This window comes from Ranitomeya imitator, chromosome 9 (assembly GCF_032444005.1).
Source record: "Ranitomeya imitator isolate aRanImi1 chromosome 9, aRanImi1.pri, whole genome shotgun sequence".
In the NCBI taxonomy this organism is placed as follows: Eukaryota; Metazoa; Chordata; class Amphibia; order Anura; family Dendrobatidae; genus Ranitomeya; species Ranitomeya imitator.
In genome coordinates this window covers 21,185,921-21,205,772 of record NC_091290.1, presented here as the reverse complement: position 1 = coordinate 21,205,772, position 19,852 = coordinate 21,185,921, and the positions used below count along the sequence as shown (strand labels likewise).

At 42.8% G+C, this 19,852-nt stretch overlaps 1 protein-coding gene across 2 annotated transcripts; it reads right to left on the bottom strand.

Moving 5' to 3' along the window:
* Positions 1–196: 196 nt before the first annotated feature.
* Positions 197–19,520, bottom strand: LOC138649610 (L-lactate dehydrogenase A chain). 2 transcript variants are annotated; one of them, XM_069740150.1, is made up of 8 exons: positions 19,365–19,520; positions 11,142–11,276; positions 10,947–11,064; positions 9,958–10,131; positions 9,456–9,629; positions 2,834–2,951; positions 2,214–2,337; positions 197–1,248 (listed from the first exon to the last, which is right to left on the bottom strand). In XM_069740150.1, exons 2-8 carry the CDS (start codon positions 11,265–11,267, stop codon positions 1,084–1,086), a joined length of 999 nt encoding a protein of 332 aa, XP_069596251.1. In that variant the 5' UTR covers positions 11,268–11,276; positions 19,365–19,520; the 3' UTR covers positions 197–1,083. The 2 variants fall into 2 exon arrangements, with proteins under 2 accessions (XP_069596251.1, XP_069596252.1); XM_069740151.1 differs by having other exon boundaries at positions 11,142–11,273; positions 19,365–19,477.
* Positions 19,521–19,852: the final 332 nt, after the last annotated feature.

Sequence of the window (19,852 nt, the reverse complement as noted above, 5' to 3'; positions counted from 1 at the left end):
ATACTCCAGTCTTAATTAATCGGCCCCAGATCCGTGTAGCAGAATGTGATCTATTACTCCCTGTTATCATCCATTTCAGCCCGGCTGTATGGTTTAATGGGAAGTCAAAATAGATACATGCCTCCATGATCATTGACTTTTTTTTTATGTTAGTGGCCCTTTAAGGATAGAATGAAAGACCCAGAACTGCACAGACTAAGTTCCAAAATCCATTTTATTAGTGTCAAATCCATGTTGCCTTTTAATCTTTAACTTTCCTTGGATGGAAGTGAAGGCAACACACAAGACACAGACAGTCATTATATCCTATAGCTTCTCTTCGGTGGTGGGAACATAATTCTGGATGTGAAATATCATCCCTGTAAACAACCATCCAGACTCTTCTGGATCGTCCAAGGATCCTCCTTGGTCAGTGGACAATAATGGAGTGAAGGCAGCCATATTGAGGTACAATGTCACTTAAAGGGGATCTCCTTCACTTACTTTTTACACAAAAATCTGACTTAATATAGTATGGGTAGCAGGGTTTCAGTATTGGTAATCCTTCTTACCCTCTGTCAGTGGTCTTATTTTAAGAACAGGGTAATCTGAGACAACCTGGTTGCTATGGAAATACTTCCTGACAACCAGATTTAAAAAGGGTTGTTAGGCATTGTATACATCCATAGCAACAAGACCAAACCTGGATTGGCAGAGAAGGGAAGGACAGCCAGTCTGCTTTATTAAGCAGATTTTTCAAAAATAGGGGTAGGACCCCTTTAAATCCACCAAAGTGGTCTCTTAAGTATGAATTGGGACCATTTGTTCTTTTGGGCCGGGAAGATGTTTTAATGGACACGAATGTGATGGATTTGTTAATCCCAGAGGTCATTGATTGAACCCTTTTCCCCCAACCTAGTGCTATTATGCAATACCACACGATGCGGTGTTACGCTCCGGCGGCCGGCGCAGATCGGGACATTACTGACGACAACTTCACGAATACAGATGATCAGGACACAAGGGAATTGACCTACTCAGAAAGTGCAACGTAAAGACACAACTGAGACAACGACAGCGGACACGGGAGCAGACGAGAGCGGCCTAAAACTGCAGCTCCTTCTGGATAGACCAGAGAGTGTCTGCGCTCTTCCTGAGACGCTCCTCTTCATCAGGCTTTAGGGTCATGTTCACCACATCGGTGATGCCCTGGTTACCCAAAACGGAGGGGATGCTGAGGAAGACGTCCTCCTTTATGCCGTACATTCCCTGAAAAAGAGGTATACAAGGTGAATATCATGTAGGGGGCAGCATTATCAGAATATAACTACAATACATGAGAGCAGTATTATAGTAGTTATATTCTTGTACATAGGAGCAGTATTATAGTAGTTATATTCTTGTACATAGGGGCAGTATTATAGTAGTTATATTCTTGTACATAGGAGCAGTATTATAGTAGTTATATTCTTGTACATAGGAGCAGTATTATAGTAGTTATATTCTTGTACACAGGAGCAGTATTATAGCAGTTATATTCTTGTACATAGAGGGGCAGTATTATAGCAGTTATATTCTTGTACATAGAGGGGCAGTATTATAGTAGTTATAATCTTGTACATAGGGGCAGTATTATAGTAGTTATATTCTTGTACATAGGGGCAGTATTATAGTAATTATATCCTTGTACATAGGGGCAGTATTATCAGAATATAACTACAATACATGAGAGCAGTATTATAGTTGTTATATTCTTGTACATAGGAGCAGTATTAGGCCGGGATCACACATGCGAGAAACACGTCCATGTCTCGCATGTGAAATCCAAGCTCTGGCGCCGGCACTCCAGAGCGGAGCGTGCGGCCGCATAGCAACACATGGAGCCGCACGCTCCGCTCCCAAGTGCCGGCGCCAGAGCTTGGGTTTCACATGCGAGACACGGACGTGTTTCTCGCATGTGTGATCCCGGCCCTATAGTAGTTCTATTCTTGTACATATGAGCAGTATTATAGTAGTTATATTCTTGTACATAGGAGCAGTATTATAGTAGTTATATACTTGTACATAGGAGCAGTATTATAGTAGTTATATTCTTGTACATAGGAGCAGTATTATACTAGTTATATTCTTGTACATAGGGGCAGTATTATAATACTTAAATTCTTTTTCATAGCCCTTTTCTTAAGTAGTCACCAGTCCACTGATCATTATACAGTTAGTGTGGGATCTCGTACCTTCACCATTGTGGAAATAGGATGAACGCGTCTGAGGTTCTTTAGAGTAGTTTCTGCGAGATCTGCGACTGACAGGCCGATGGCCCACGAGGTGTATCCCTTCAGCTTGATCACTTCATAAGCACTACAAGGAAATTTCATGGCATTTTGTAAGTGACCTCTTCCCATTATATGTACAAGCCACAGAGAGAACGTGACAGTATTTTGTTTGTGTGCACTATGGTATATGGCGGTGATCAACAACCTGTGGTCAAACCCCAGCAGGGCAAGCTGAGAATTGTAGTGTTTGTCCACACAGAATACGTCTGTTACTGTAGATTTGCTTAAGAAAATCTGTAACAAAAGCTCCACATTGTGAATTTTGCTGCAGATTTTACCGTCTGCATGAATTAACATGCAGTAGATATCAGATCTGCAGCCCATTGATACAATTCTGTACAGTCTCATCCATAATGCTGCTACTGTAATACGCAGCAGATTGTTGGTGTTCACAGACCAGTCGTTTGAACATAGCTGATGACCATGAGGTTGCAGGCCACTCGAGATGCTGGGAGTTGTAGTTCTGGGTCACTGGTATATATGGCCTAGCTTTACAGGCCATGCACATACAGATTCTGTACCTCTCAACTACTTGTTTGTGGACCTCCTTCCAGTTCTCCTTATCGGTGTCTGCTCCCAGGTCCGGATTCAGGGACTTCAGAGACACTCCGGCTACATTCACGCCACTCCAGACAGGCACTGAAAGAGCAAGGAAAAAAATATAGTTCTTACCGATAACGGTATTTCTCTGAGCCCATGACGGCACCACGGAGAGAGGGGATCCGCCCACCAAGGACAGGAAACCTACGGATAAAAAGGCGGTACCACTCTCCTGCATCAGTTGTTTACATAGATAATGATGGGAGACTACTAAGACATTTGTAAAAATTTTAACTGTTTAGCATAACAAGATACCGCGTGACTTTAAATTATAATAGACTATGGCACTATTCCATGTGTGCACCCATAAGTGAAGGGAGGGAATGTACGGGTGCCGTCATGGGCTCAGAGAAATACAGTTATCGGTAAGAACTATATTTTTCTCTGATCGCCCATGACGGCACCACGGAGAGAATTACATAGATAGTACATTCAGGGAGGGACCACTGCCTCCAGAACCCTTTTACCAAAAGTAAGGTCTGAAGAGGAGATTAGGTCCAATCTATAGTGCCTATAGAATGTGGATGGTGAGGACCAGGTAGCAGCTCTACATATCTGGTCTATGGAAGCTCCGGCCTTCTCCGCCCAGGAAGTTGCTACTGCCCTTGTTGAGTGAGCTTTAACCTCCCCGGGAACGGGCATCCCACTTGCTGAGTATGCTAGGCTGATGGCGTCCGTGATCCATCTTGCTATGGTGGCTTTAGATGCTTTTTTCCCCTTCCGGGGACCCTGGAAACACACAAACAGAGAGGAATCCTCCCTACTCTCTCTAGTGACTTCTAGGTAATGTAAGAGACATCTCCTTACATCGTGTGTATGTAGATTTTGTTCCTCCTTATTTTTAGGATTGGGACAGAAGGAGGGAAGAGATATCTCTTGAGACCTGTGAAATTTTGAAGCCACTTTCGGGAGATATGCTGGGTCTGTTTTTAAAACAACCCTATCCTCTAGAAATTGTGTGTGAGGAGGCCTGGCTGAAAGGGCCTGCAAGTCGCTGACCCTACGGGCAGAAGTAAGGGCGACTAAAAGAGCTGTCTTGAGGGATAGCGTTTTTATTGTAGATTCATGTAATGGTTCAAATGGAGGACTAGTCAGGGCTTTAAGGACCAAATTTAAGTCCCACTGAGGAACCACTTTTACTGGCAGAGGCCTAGATCTTCCTGCCGCCCTAATGAATCTAGAGACCCACCTATTTGAAGCCAAGTCAAAATTAAATAGAGCACCTAATGCTGCCACATGGACTTTTAGGGTACTGGTGGCTAACCCCATTTCCAACCCGTTTTGCAAGAACTCTAAAATGGCATTAATAGGAATTTCTTTCCCTATTTTAGCGCCTGAAACGGACAGGAACTTTTTCCATATTTTGCCGTACTGTTTTGTTGTAACCGGCTTCCTACTTTTCAACAGAGTTGAAATTAACCCTGAAGAGAACCCTCTGCTTTCTAATATTTTCCTCTCAAGAGCCAGGCTGTCAAGTGTAAGTTCTTGACCCGCGGATGATAGATTGGGCCCTGTGACAACAGATCCTGTAGGTCTGGCAATACCCAAGGGTCGGATATCGACATCTTTCTCATCCATGAGAACCAAGGTCTCTTCGGCCAGAACGGGGCAATTAATATGACCAACGCCCCGTCCTCCCGAATCTTCCTCAGCACTGCTGGAATCAAAATGAGAGGAGGAAAGGCATAGACCAGATGGTGGCCCCAAGAAATCAGGAAAGCATCCAGGGCTACTGGGTTCCCCATGGGAGATAGAGAGCAAAAGGCGGCTACTTTTTTGTTTAAATGGCTCGCGAAGAGATCTATTTTGGGAACCCCCCATTTCTGAGTGATCTGGGTAAATATGCCTGGATTTAGTTCCCATTCTCCCTGTTTTAGGCTGGAACGACTGAGGAAGTCTGCCTTGTAATTGTCTATCCCTTTTATGTGTAGACTTGTCAGGGATAGAAGGTTGTTTTCGGCTATCTGAAGGATCGAGTTGGCCACTTCCATTAGACTTTTGGAACGGGTACCCCCCTGATGGTTTATATACGATACTACCACCTGATTGTCTGACATCACCCTCACATGGTGAGATTGAAGGACCCCCAGGAATTCCTGAAGGGCAAATTTTACTGCCAGGAGTTCCTTCATATTGGAGGAATTGTTTGCAAGGGACGGGGACCAAATGCCCTGAGCTACAAGGTCGCCCAGATGAGCCCCCCACCCTGAGGGGCTTGCGTCCGTTGTTAGGACCTTTGATATCGGGATTACCCATGGAACTCCCTGGGAAAGATTTTCCCGCAATGTCCACCAAGTTAGAGAGAGATTGGTGCGAGGAGACAATGTTAACCGCCCGTCTAAATGCTCCCCTAGGCGGATTTGCTCGGACAGTAGCTGCCATTGGAGATCCCTGGAATGTAGTTGGGCCCACTGGACTGCCGGGATGCAAGAGGTCATAGAGCCTAACAGTGACATGCCCTGTCGGAGAGTTATAGAGGGGAGAGATTGTACTCTTGATGCTAAGCTTTTTATCTTTTGTAATTTGCCCTCTGGGAGCCGGCATTCCATTTTTCTGGAGTCTAGAGTGAGACCTAGGTACTCCTGAACCTGAGAAGGCACCAGTTTGGATTTCTCTAGGTTTATTAGCCAGCCCAGATTTTTTAGAGATTGAATCACTAAATCTAGCTGATTCTTGCAATGTTGCTGGGAGGAGCCTATCACCAGGAAATCGTCCAGATATGGAACGATCAGGGTGTTTTCTTCCCTGAGGTGAGCCATTACCTCCGCGACCAGCTTTGTAAAAACCCTCGGGGCTATTGCTAGGCCGAATGGAAGAGCTGTAAACTGGAAGTGTCTTAGGACTCCCTTGATGTGGATTGCCATTCTGAGGAATCTCTGGTGATCCTTGTGTATTGGGACGTGATAATATGCGTCCTTCAAGTCCAGGACCACCATGAAACACTGAGGAAACAGCATTTTGATTGATGACTTTATCGTTTCCATTTTGAATGCTTGAACCTCTAAGTAATTGTTTAGATTCTTCAGATTGATAATGGTCCTGAAGGAACCATCTGGTTTTTTCCTCAGGAATAGAGGGGAATAGTACCCTTGCCCTCTTTCTTGAGGGGGAACTTCTAGGAGTACTCCTTTTTTTACTAACCCCACAATCTCGTTTTCTAGAGTTAACTGTTCTTCTGCTGAGGATCTGGTAGATGTTACCTTGAAGGAGGGACGAGGGTACCTCTTGAATGTTAACCTCAGTCCTGATTCTATGATGTTTAGGATCCAATGACTGGAGGTGATCTTTTTCCAGGCTGGGAGAAAGAGAGATAATCTCCCTCCCACCTGGGGTGAACCTTCATTGTGGAGGTTTCTTGTTGTCATTGAGGTTTTTATTGAAGATAAATCCTTTATTTTTATTTTTCTTATCGTCCCACTTCCCCTGGCCTTTCCCTGGGTTCTTACGGAAAAACCTCTTGTTCCGAAAGGGCTTCCGATAAGAGGGGAGACCCAGAGAGGGGAAGGACTTTTTCTTGTCCCCGGCTTTCTCTAAGATGTCGTCTAGAGTCGACCCAAACAGAAACTCCCCTTCACAGGGGATGGTACAGAGTTTCGTTTTCGTTTGTAGGTCGCCTGGCCAATTCTTAAGCCAGAGGGCGCGCCTGGCCGCATTAGCAAACACTGCTGCTCTGGCGGATAGCCTGATGGAGTCGGCCGAGGCGTCGGCTAGGAAGGCCGCAGCCCCCCTCATTACGGGTAATGTATCCAGAATTGAGTCTCGGGATGTTTTCCCCTTTAACTGACCCTCTAGCTGGTTCAGCCAGATCATCAGGGAGCGCGAAGTGCATGCAGCTGCAACTGCCGGCTTCAGGCCTCCTCCCGCTGCCTCCCAAGAGCCCTTGAGAAATGCATCTGCCTTTTTGTCCATTGGGTCCTTCAGAACCCCCATGTCCTCAAACGGGAGGGCGAATTTCTTTGAGGCTTTAGCAATTGCCACGTCTAATTTCGGGGCCTTCTCCCAAAAGGAGCACGATTCTTCCTCAAAGGGATATTTCCTTTTTGGAGTTAAGAGAGTCTTCCTCATGGGCTTTTTCCATTCCTTCTTAATTAGGGCTGCAATTGCTTCGTTAAGCGGAAAAGCTCTCCTCTTTTTCTGTTCTAGGCCTCCAAACATAATGTCTTGTACTGTTTTTTTAGGATGGGAGTCTACCAACCCCATGGTGCTTCTTACTGCCTTTATGAGGCCATCAGTATCCTCTAGTGGGAAACAGTTATGTCCCCCCGAGGAAGAAGTAGATGATGAGGATGAGTCGGAGGAGACGGAGGACGCTGAACTCTCACTACCACTTTCGGATTTTGAGGCTGGAGATGGAGACCTATGCCTGGTCTTTCTCCTTTTTTTCCCACTTTTTAGTGACCTAAAAGTGTCCTCTACTTGTTCTTTAATTAGGCTCTTAAGATCTGAAGCAAACCCTGGAAGGTTTTCAGACACAGTTTGTTGAATGCAAGTATTGCATAGTCTTTTATCACATGTAGGTGGAAGGTCCTCTCTACAGATGGCGCAACTTTTGTGTTTAGTTTTAGCTACGCTTTTCCTCCCCTAAAAAGAGACAAATAACAATCTTACTGTCTCTGACATTCACGAAGATCCACTTACCACCTCCAGGACCCATAAATACCGATTGGGGGTTCTCTGCCTCTGGCTTTCTCCCCGACGCCGTACTGGACTCCTTACGGTGTTGAGACCTTTGGCGTTCTTTGCTGGTGTCCTGGTGCACTTTCTGCTGCCGCCTTTTTTGCTGCTGCTGCTGCTGTGGCGATACTGCAGGTGGAGGTGATTCGGGCGGAGGTGATGCTGGGTCACTCATACTGCTGCTGGTCTGCGTGCCTTGAACTCGCTGAGTTGTCGCTCCTATTCCCCTTGAAGCTCCTGCCTATTACTGCAGAGCCACCAAGAGGATGAGGGTTCTACTATTTGAACCCTCCCGCCGCTTCCCTGCACCTGCGCAGTAGCGACTGATCATATGAGGAGCGGTCGGCGCCTGCGCAGTAATCCGACTCAAAAACCACACTCTAGCGGTAATCCGCGCCATCCGACCGGAATACCCGCCGGCGCCTGCGCAGTGCGCATCAAGCGCCCCGCCGCGCAATGCACACCAAGCGCCCGGCTGGAGCCACGCCGGCGCCTGCGCAGAGCGCGCCCCGGCCAGAAGCCCCGCCGGCGCCCACGCAGTGTACACCAAGCGCCCGGCTGGAGCCACGCCGGCGCCTGCGCAGAGCGCACCAAGCGCCCGGCCGGAAGCACCGCCGGCGCCTGCGCATACCGGCGCTCTGCAGACCTCGCGAGACCCAGCTGGATACCGGGCCTGCGCAAAGCAGCGCCCGGAAGCAGATATGCGCTGCTGACCGGCACCCCCGGTCCTATGCAGCCCCAGTAGCACAATACCTGCACGCCTGATGGCGATGCAGTGTGCAGACTGACGCTTGATTTAGGGAGGGTCGTGCTGCACCTCCCGCAACCACAGAGGGACCCCCCTGGATGTTGCCGCTGCTGCATCTTACCTGGGGAGGTGACCGCGAACTCCTTGTCACCTCCCCCGCACACCCTGTCGGCCCACTGGCTCCCAGCGGTGGCGCTTCGGGTCACCACCCTAGCCGAGGCAGAGGGACCCCAGCTGCCTGAATCGGACTGGTTGGCCCCGGATCCAACGACGAACTGGTAAGTCCGTAGGTCTCCCATCAAGGACAGGAAACCAACTGATGCAGGAGAGTGGTACCGCCTTTTTATCCGTAGGTTTCCTGTCCTTGGTGGGCGGATCCCCTCTCTCCGTGGTGCCGTCATGGGCGATCAGAGAAAAAATAAATAATTAATGACAGCCCTGAAATGAGTACCTAAAACGTTCACCTATCAATTCCCATTTTCCATTGATTTCACCCATGACGTACATTTTCATCACAGGTTGCACGAGGGGTGAATAGAACAGGCTCAGGAGCGGAGCCTGCTCTATACCGGGCGGACAATAGCGGCGTTACACATCCGGTATCAGCAGCGATCAGAGCCAGCTCCGCTCACTGCTGTCAACAGCGGCTTTATAATAGCCAGCTTCCGATGTGCTTGCACCCAGTCTGCCCAGATAGGCTACCATGGTAGTTGGGGGGGATTCCTGAAGGTCCCCATGGCTGCCATCAGTTCTCCCACATTGGGCTGGGCTTCATAGGAGAGTGTCATTTTTACAATATATTGCAATACTGTAGTGCTGCAGCATATCATGCGAGCAATCAGAAAAAAAAAAAAAAAAAATACAGATATATTTTATGGATCTTTAAAAAAAAAAAAAAAAAAAAGGGTTATTGGAATGTTCCTGTATATAGCAGAGCCGCACAGCTACGTCTCCCGGTAACAGCTGACATTCAGCACCGCAGGGATATTCCCCGGTGACCTTTCGGGGTGAAGGCCGCAGCGTCTGACCTACTTGAGTTACCATCTTGACCTTTCCAAGGAGATAAGTATAGACTGGGTCTAAGGTTACATCTTTAGTCGCAGTCTGAGGATTGCGCTCACCGCTGGAGTCTCCGTGTTCACCGATGACCCAGCCGTGGCAGCTCAGGGAGTGGATGCCCAACTTCTCTCCCATTAGGTAGCGGAAACGGGCAGAGTCCAGGTTGCAGCCGCTGCCGATGACGCGGTGCTTGGGGAAGCCACTGATTTTCCAGGCTACGTAGGTCAAGACATCCACTAGGAAAGGATAAATAAAAACAAACAAGTTTGCATTTAACAGATCTATTGCTCCCTGGTATCAGCCATTCAGACTGTAGTTTAAAGGACTGTGACCCCCCCCCCCCAATCCCAGAACCCTACTGTACATCATGCATCACTGGTGCCGAGACATTTTACAAGCCATATGTTTGACATATCAGTGCTATTATGGTCTGTGGACTTTGGGGTTAGTGGCCCTTTAAGACTAGGAGGACTAGATCATCATCCGTTGTGCTCCTGGGTCAGTGCTGCTACGTTATTGCATGGGACTGTCTCATCCCCGGGAGTGTTGCAGTGCAGGACTCACCAGGATTGGAAACAATCAGCAGGATGCAGTTAGGACTGTGCTTGACAATATTAGGAATGATAAATTTGAAGATGTTGACGTTGCGCTGCACCAGGTTCAGGCGGCTCTCGCCTTCCTGCTGACGGGCTCCAGCTGTGACCACCACCAGCTTGGAATTGGCTGTGACACTGTAATCTGCAACAACAAGGGTGAAGTCGCCATCAGCAGTTTATCCGGTGGCTTTTCACCGACATGCACCAAGGTTCAGGGGGCATCGAGCCAAATTTTAAAGGGGTCCGGCTTACGACGCTCCTATGCATAGTAATGAGATGCGCAGTAAAAACAGGGGTCCGACTTATACAATTAAACCATTAACATTATAATTCATTGCAAGTAACAGATCTTAAAACAAATTATATGGACCCCTTTTCTTAAAAATATCAGATCCTTTTAAGGATATGGACTCCCTTAAGTTGCATTTTTGGCTAAAGGACATTTTTGCTATTGGGTTTTATTACAATATGTTGCCTCATTTTCCGTTTATCTACTGCCTGCTGTAGAATGAACTGACTGAGAAACAGTCAGCGAGCTCATTTATTATTTTTTAAATTTTTTTACAGAAGAATTTATAACTTTATATTCCTTCTTCTTGAGCCCCTCCCAGGTGACTTATAGTTAAAGTCTTCCCAACTTTATATGGTAATAAATCCAGTGAGAGGAGCTGATGAGAGAGATATAAACTTTTCCATCAGACTTCGCTCTTTGCTGGAATCTCAGTTCACTCATTCTGCAACCAGCAGTGAAGAAAACAGTGCAAACTTTTAAAGAAATCTTAGTGCAAAAATACAGGTTTTAAAATGAAAAATAAAATGCCCCCCAAAAATTTTAAGCATGCAGTGGTCCTCATTGGGATGGTTCCCGGCATAGGGAATGTCTCCAAGTTAATATTTGGATGGATCTCCCCTATGGGGAATAGGTCATTGGTTCCCCTGCATGGATCGCCGACTTACCTTTCCCAGACACAATCTTTGGAGTCCGCAGGAAGAGGCTGCCATGTTGTAGATCCATCATTTCACCCTTCAGTTTGTCTTCAATCACATCAACCAAGGCAAGTTCATCCGCCAGATCCTGCAGAAGAAACGTACAATGTAAGAGTATGAGGATCATACAGGAACCTGCTGGGTAAATGATGGGAGTCGTCTCACCTTCTGCAGGACGCTGATGGCACAGGCCATGCCGACTGCGCCAACGCCGACAATGGTGACCTTATTCTGGGAGGAGGCTGCCTCGGGCACCACGTTGTGGATCAGCTTCTCCTTGGTACTTGCCATCTTGCTCTGCTGAAATAAGCACAGTGCAGACTAAGGGCCGGGATAAAGGGCACCGGGCGTTGTACATTAACCCGCAGCCTCAGGACTGCAAACAAGAACCGTATCGGAGTCCATAAACCACTCCGATAATGACGGCTAAACTATACCACATGGAATATTCTCACACCCGCATTAAAGAATGTAACTATCTGTTTCTAGGAAAGCTGGGTGACCATCCTCTTGGCAGCTATAACTTTTACCAGACTCCTGAAATTCAGATCTGCAGAGCAAGTGACAAACTGAGCTCTGCTATATCCACAGGCCTGAGGTTTCTAGCAGCGCTCATTAGTATAACTGCTCCTTGTGGCTTTTCCTATCAGAATAATTGGACGGGACCCAAGTGTCAGCAGGAAGTAAAGGCCGAGGGTGCGTTATAGTCACAGGACGGGGGGGGAGAAGTCACATCGTCTGTGGTTCATAGTCAGGATCCACCCAAATATCGGACGCTGGCTCGGCCACAGGACAAAAACGCAGGATAAGGAAAGCTTCACCCGGCCGACATTCACGGGCCGAGTCCAGAAGGAGGTCTCCTACGTTCAGGCCCGGAGACCTACAGCCGGTCCGGACTGCGAACCTTTAATGTAGGAATTCAGGCGAACTCTGCGCTATCCCCAAGGCCTGATTCACACAAGCCTTTGTCCTTGTACGTGAAACATCCTTGTTTTTCCACGGATAGCACACACATATACCATACAGTTTACTGCAGGAGCCACAGAAAACGAAAAACACCCAGACGGCGCACAGGTAGCGACCATGTCATCCACGTGTCGTTGGATCCCACACCCATAGTAGAAACAGACGGGCGCCAAAAATTGTCAAAATGTATATTTCTCTCTCGCATGCTCATAAGAGACGGAAATATTTCGCATCTGTGCTCCATTGCTATTTTTCACATATAGAACGTGTATTATTATCTCCACGGCTGTTCACGGCTACATATGGCGGTGAAAACGCACATGGACTAAACCCTGATTAATATAATATACATAAACACAATTTTTTTTAATGTATAAAAAAAATATGTATTATGCAGCACAGTATATGGGTTTTTCCCTTATGGGAATGGTATTTGTCACAACTTCCTGTAAAATATATATATATATATATATATATATATATATATATATATATATATATATATATATATATATATATATATATATATATATATATATATATTTATACCTCAAACGCCGGCTCTTATCGTGATGTAACGAGGCCTATCGCTGCTGCGCGGCCCGGAGCGTCTCTACGATCACTTCACTGTATGTAGATTTGTCTGGCGTCCTAATGATCCAGAACTTTTGACAATATAGTGACCGTCATGGACCATTAAAGGTGAATTTGAGGTATCTGTATGTTGTGAAGCTTTGGAAGCAGGACAAAAAAGGTCACCGAAAGAGAAGGACATTTACCCTCTCGGGAATATGCAGTGTTTCCATAGCTACAGTATCTCTGGGGATCGAGGATGATGAGGTAGATATATATAAAAGATGGCCTCCTCCTGGTGGAGATGTGACATCATGTACATAGCATCAGGGGATGAGGATGTCTGCAGTGAAGGACACAGGGATGATGAGGTAGATCTATAAAAGATGGCCTCCTCCTGGTGGAAATGTGGCCTCATGTACGTAGCGGCAGGGGATGAGGATGTCTGCAGTGAAGGACACAGGGATGATGAGGTAGATATATACAAGATGGCCTCCTCCTGGTGGAGATGTGACCTCATGTATATAGCAGCAGGGGATGAGGATGTCTGCAGTGAAGGACATGGGGATGATGAGGTAGATATATACAAGATGGCCTCCTCCTGGTGGAGATGTGACCTCATGTATGTAGCATCAGGGGATGAGGATGTCTGCAGCGAAGGACACAGGGATGATGAGGTAGATATATACAAGATGGCCTCCTCCTGGTGGAGATGTGACCTCATGTACGTAGCGGCAGGGGATGAGGATGTCTGCTGTGAAGGACTCGGGGATGATGAGGTAGATATATACAAGATGGCCTCCTCCTGGTGGAGATGTGACCTCATGTATATAGCAGCAGGGGATGAGGATGTCTGCAGTGAAGGACATGGGGATGATGAGGTAGATATATACAAGATGGCCTCCTCCTGGTGGAGATGTGACCTCATGTATGTAGCATCAGGGGATGAGGATGTCTGCAGCGAAGGACACGGGGATGATGAGGTAGATATATACAAGATGGCCTCCTCCTGGTGGAGATGTGACCTCATGTATGTAGCATCAGGGGATGAGGATGTCTGCAGCGAAGGACACAGGGATGATGAGGTAGATATATACAAGATGGCCTCCTCCTGGTGGAGATGTGACATCATGTATGTAGTGGCAGGGGACGAGGATGTCTGCTGTGAAGGACACAGGGATGATGAGGTAGATATATACAAGATGGCCTCCTCCTGGTGGAGATGTGACATCATGTACGTAGCGGCAGGGGACGAGGATGTCTGCTGTGAAGGACACAGGGATGATGAGGTAGATATATACAAGATGGCCTCCTCCTGGTGGAGATGTGACATCATGTACGTAGCGGCAGGGGACGAGGATGTACACAGGGATGACGCTCTCCACTCCCCTCATCATGTCATCAGAGTGGTATATAGACCACCATTTGTAGGTATTACATATAGCCGAGCAGGAAACTGAAGTTACATTTTTTTTTGTGCAAATTTGAGAAATTCTGAGGTTATTGCCCAACTCCACCAGCTGTAACGTGACTGCAGATTATAACACTGGACCCTTAGAGGAGCCCAACTACTGACCCCTTACTGGGTGATCATCAGATCATTATCGGATGCACAGAAGGCAGAGGAAGAAAAAGGAAAGACAGAATGGGGTTTCTCCTATTTCCTAATATTCTAAGCAGCAGCCGCCCCACCCTCACATCTCCGCATCCCCCCAGGACTGACTCAATGCATGAAAGCAGAGGATGAGGGGGCACCGCGCCAGCATGACAAGACCATCCCCACCGCCATCACTTGTTACTTTCTATCAGGCACTTCAGTCATTGAAATCTGGGCTATAAATACTGCAGCCTGAAAAGTGGGGCCGACGCCATGACACCGTAGATTGTGCATCTGATGGACTGACCCAGGAATGAGGAGAAAGCCTGGATCCCCCAGAAGGGCAATGTGTACTGATGAATGTAGCAAAGTGTAGATTAATGCAACCCATACAGATGAGTGCAGCAACGTATAGATTAATGCAACCCATACAGATGAGTGCAGCAACGCATAGAATAATGCAACCCATACAGATGAGTGCAGCAACGTATAGAATAATGCAACCCATACAGATGAGTGCAGCAACGTATAGATTAATGCAACACATACAGATGAGTGCAGCAACGTATAGATTAATGCAACCCATACAGATGAGTGCAGCAACGTATAGATTAATGCAACACATACAGATGAGTGCAGCAACGTATAGATTAATGCAACACATACATCAGTGTAATTAATAATATTTCATCAGTGCAATGATTAGAAACATATCAAGCAGAGCAATGTATAGATGTATAGCTGTGTTAGGTGAAGCGGTGTCCCCAGAAGTGTAATGTATGAATATATGGAGCAGCACAATGGATAGAATTTGATTAGTGCAGTGTATACAGATATATGTAACATTATAATGTACAGCTTATATTAGTGCAGTGTATACAGATATATGTAACATTATAATGTACAGCTTATATTGGTGCAGTGTATACAGATATATGTAACATTATAATGTACAGCTTATATTGGTGCAGTGTATACAGATATATGTAACATTATAATGTACAGATTATATTGGTGCAGTGTATACAGATATATGTAACATTATAATGTACAGATTATATTAGTGCAGTGTATACAGATATATGTAACATTATAATGTACAGCTTATATTAGTGCAGTGTATACAGATATATGTAACATTATAATGTACAGCTTATATTGGTGCAGTGTATACAGATATATGTAACATTATAATGTACAGCTTATATTGGTGCAGTGTATACAGATATATGTAACATTATAATGTACAGCTTATATTGGTGCAGTGTATACAGATATATGTAACATTATAATGTACAGATTATATTAGTGCAGTGTATACAGATATATGTAACATTATAATGTACAGATTATATTAGTGCAGTGTATACAGATATATGTAACATTATAATGTACAGCTTATATTAGTGCAGTGTATACAGATATATGTAACATTATAATGTACAGCTTATATTGGTGCAGTGTATACAGATATATGTAACATTATAATGTACAGCTTATATTGGTGCAGTGTATACAGATATATGTAACATTATAATGTACAGCTTATATTGGTGCAGTGTATACAGATATATGTAACATTATAATGTACAGCTTATATTGGTGCAGTGTATACAGATATATGTAACATTATAATGTACAGCTTATATTGGTGCAGTGTATACAGATATATGTAACATTATAATGTACAGCTTATATTGGTGCAGTGTATACAGATATATGTAACATTATAATGTACAGCTTATATTGGTGCAGTGTATACAGATATATGTAACATTATAATGTACAGCTTATATTGGTGCAGTGTATACAGATATATGTAACATTATAATGTACAGCTTATATTAGTGCAGTGTATACAGATATATGTAACATTATAATGTACAGATTATATTAGTGCAGTGTATACAGATATATGTAACATTATAATGTACAGATTATATTGGTGCAGTGTATACAGATATATGTAACATTATAATGTACAGATTATATTAGTGCAGTGTATACAGATATATGTAACATTATAATGTACAGATTATATTAGTGCAGTGTATACAGATATATGTAACATTATAATGTACAGATTATATTAGTGCAGTGTATACAGATATATGTAACATTATAATGTACAGCTTATATTGGTGCAGTGTATACAGATATATGTAACATTATAATGTACAGATTATATTAGTGCAGTGTATACAGATATATGTAACATTATAATGTACAGATTATATTAGTGCAGTGTATACAGATATATGTAACATTATAATGTACAGATTATATTAGTGCAGTGTATACAGATATATGTAACATTATAATGTACAGCTTATATTGGTGCAGTGTATACAGATATATGTAACATTATAATGTACAGATTATATTGGTGCAGTGTATACAGATATATGTAACATTATAATGTACAGATTATATTAGTGCAGTGTATACAGATATATGTAACATTATAATGTACAGATTATATTGGTGCAGTGTATACAGATATATGTAACATTATAATGTACAGATTATATTGGTGCAGTGTATACAGATATATGTAACATTATAATGTACAGCTTATATTGGTGCAGTGTATACAGATATATGTAACATTATAATGTACAGATTATATTAGTGCAGTGTATACAGATATATGTAACATTATAATGTACAGATTATATTGGTGCAGTGTATACAGATATATGTAACATTATAATGTACAGCTTATATTGGTGCAGTGTATACAGATATATGTAACATTATAATGTACAGATTATATTAGTGCAGTGTATACAGATATATGTAACATTATAATGTACAGCTTATATTGGTGCAGTGTATACAGATATATGTAACATTATAATGTACAGCTTATATTGGTGCAGTGTATACAGATATATGTAACATTATAATGTACAGCTTATATTGGTGCAGTGTATACAGATATATGTAACATTATAATGTACAGCTTATATTGGTGCAGTGTATACAGATATATGTAACATTATAATGTACAGATTATATTGGTGCAGTGTATACAGATATATGTAACATTATAATGTACAGATTATATTGGTGCAGTGTATACAGATATATGTAACATTATAATGTACAGATTATATTGGTGCAGTGTATACAGATATATGTAACATTATAATGTACAGATTATATTAGTGCAGTGTATACAGATATATGTAACATTATAATGTACAGATTATATTAGTGCAGTGTATACAGATATATGTAACATTATAATGTACAGCTTATATTGGTGCAGTGTATACAGATATATGTAACATTATAATGTACAGATTATATTAGTGCAGTGTATACAGATATATGTAACATTATAATGTACAGATTATATTAGTGCAGTGTATACAGATATATGTAACATTATAATGTACAGATTATATTAGTGCAGTGTATACAGATATATGTAACATTATAATGTACAGCTTATATTGGTGCAGTGTATACAGATATATGTAACATTATAATGTACAGATTATATTGGTGCAGTGTATACAGATATATGTAACATTATAATGTACAGATTATATTAGTGCAGTGTATACAGATATATGTAACATTATAATGTACAGATTATATTGGTGCAGTGTATACAGATATATGTAACATTATAATGTACAGATTATATTGGTGCAGTGTATACAGATATATGTAACATTATAATGTACAGCTTATATTGGTGCAGTGTATACAGATATATGTAACATTATAATGTACAGATTATATTAGTGCAGTGTATACAGATATATGTAACATTATAATGTACAGATTATATTGGTGCAGTGTATACAGATATATGTAACATTATAATGTACAGCTTATATTGGTGCAGTGTATACAGATATATGTAACATTATAATGTACAGATTATATTAGTGCAGTGTATACAGATATATGTAACATTATAATGTACAGCTTATATTGGTGCAGTGTATACAGATATATGTAACATTATAATGTACAGCTTATATTGGTGCAGTGTATACAGATATATGTAACATTATAATGTACAGATTATATTGGTGCAGTGTATACAGATATATGTAACATTATAATGTACAGCTTATATTGGTGCAGTGTATACAGATATATGTAACATTATAATGTACAGATTATATTAGTGCAGTGTATACAGATATATGTAACATTATAATGTACAGATTATATTGGTGCAGTGTATACAGATATATGTAACATTATAATGTACAGATTATATTAGTGCAGTGTATACAGATATATGTAACATTATAATGTACAGATTATATTAGTGCAGTGTATACAGATATATGTAACATTATAATGTACAGATTATATTAGTGCAGTGTATACAGATATATGTAACATTATAATGTACAGATTATATTGGTGCAGTGTATACAGATATATGTAACATTATAATGTACAGATTATATTGGTGCAGTGTATACAGATATATGTAACATTATAATGTACAGATTATATTAGTGCAGTGTATACAGATATATGTAACATTATAATGTACAGATTATATTAGTGCAGTGTATACAGATATATGTAACATTATAATGTACAGATTATATTAGTGCAGTGTATACAGATATATGTAACATTATAATGTACAGATTATATTGGTGCAGTGTATACAGATATATGTAACATTATAATGTACAGATTATATTGGTGCAGTGTATACAGATATATGTAACATTATAATGTACAGCTTATATTGGTGCAGTGTATACAGATATATGTAACATTATAATGTACAGATTATATTGGTGCAGTGTATACAGATATATGTAACATTATAATGTACAGATTATATTAGTGCAGTGTATACAGATATATGTAACATTATAATGTACAGATTATATTGGTGCAGTGTATACAGATATATGTAACATTATAATGTACAGATTATATTAGTGCAGTGTATAGCGTTATATCCGTGCTGGGTACAGCTGTAATGGATGACTATGTAGCAGTGCAATGTATAATGCTGTATGTGGCATCACAATGTACACATTATATTAGTGCAATGTATATTCTTGTTTATTATGTGCATTAATATATTTCTTGCATTACTTTAAACCCCAACCTACTGACACCCATCATTTCTTATAGAAGATATAACACAGTCCTCTGCAGAGTAAATAGTGCCCCGCGCCCCCCACTATACAGGGGGTGCAAATCACAGAGGCGACCTCCGGGCCGCAGTGTTGGGTGCGGGCGGCTGCTCTCACCTGGGTGTATGGCTGACTGCTCCTCTCAGCTGCTGCGCCCCGCTCTGCACAGGAGCCCCGGCGGAGGGATACGTATATATATCGGGGTTGTCCCTGACGTTAGCAGTGATGCGTTCCTCATTTGCATAGCTCGCGGACGTGCCTGCTCTCAGGTTCTGCGACTGGCGGAGGGATCTGGTGGGAAATGATGCAGTGATGAGGCAGAGGCTGGTGGTGGGGACTAGGTGAGGACTCGGATCAATGCCTACAAGTGACAGGATCGAGCGGAGACTGGGGGGGATAATGGACGATGTATGTACACACAGACCCCCATAACATTGTCAGACACAGATTCCCCCCTAAAACTGTGCCAGACATCCCCAATAACACTGTGCCAGGCACAGACACCCATAACACTGTCAGACACATATCCCCCAATAACACTGTGCCAGACACATATCCCCCATAACACTGTGCCAGACACAGACCCCCCATAACACTGTGCCAGA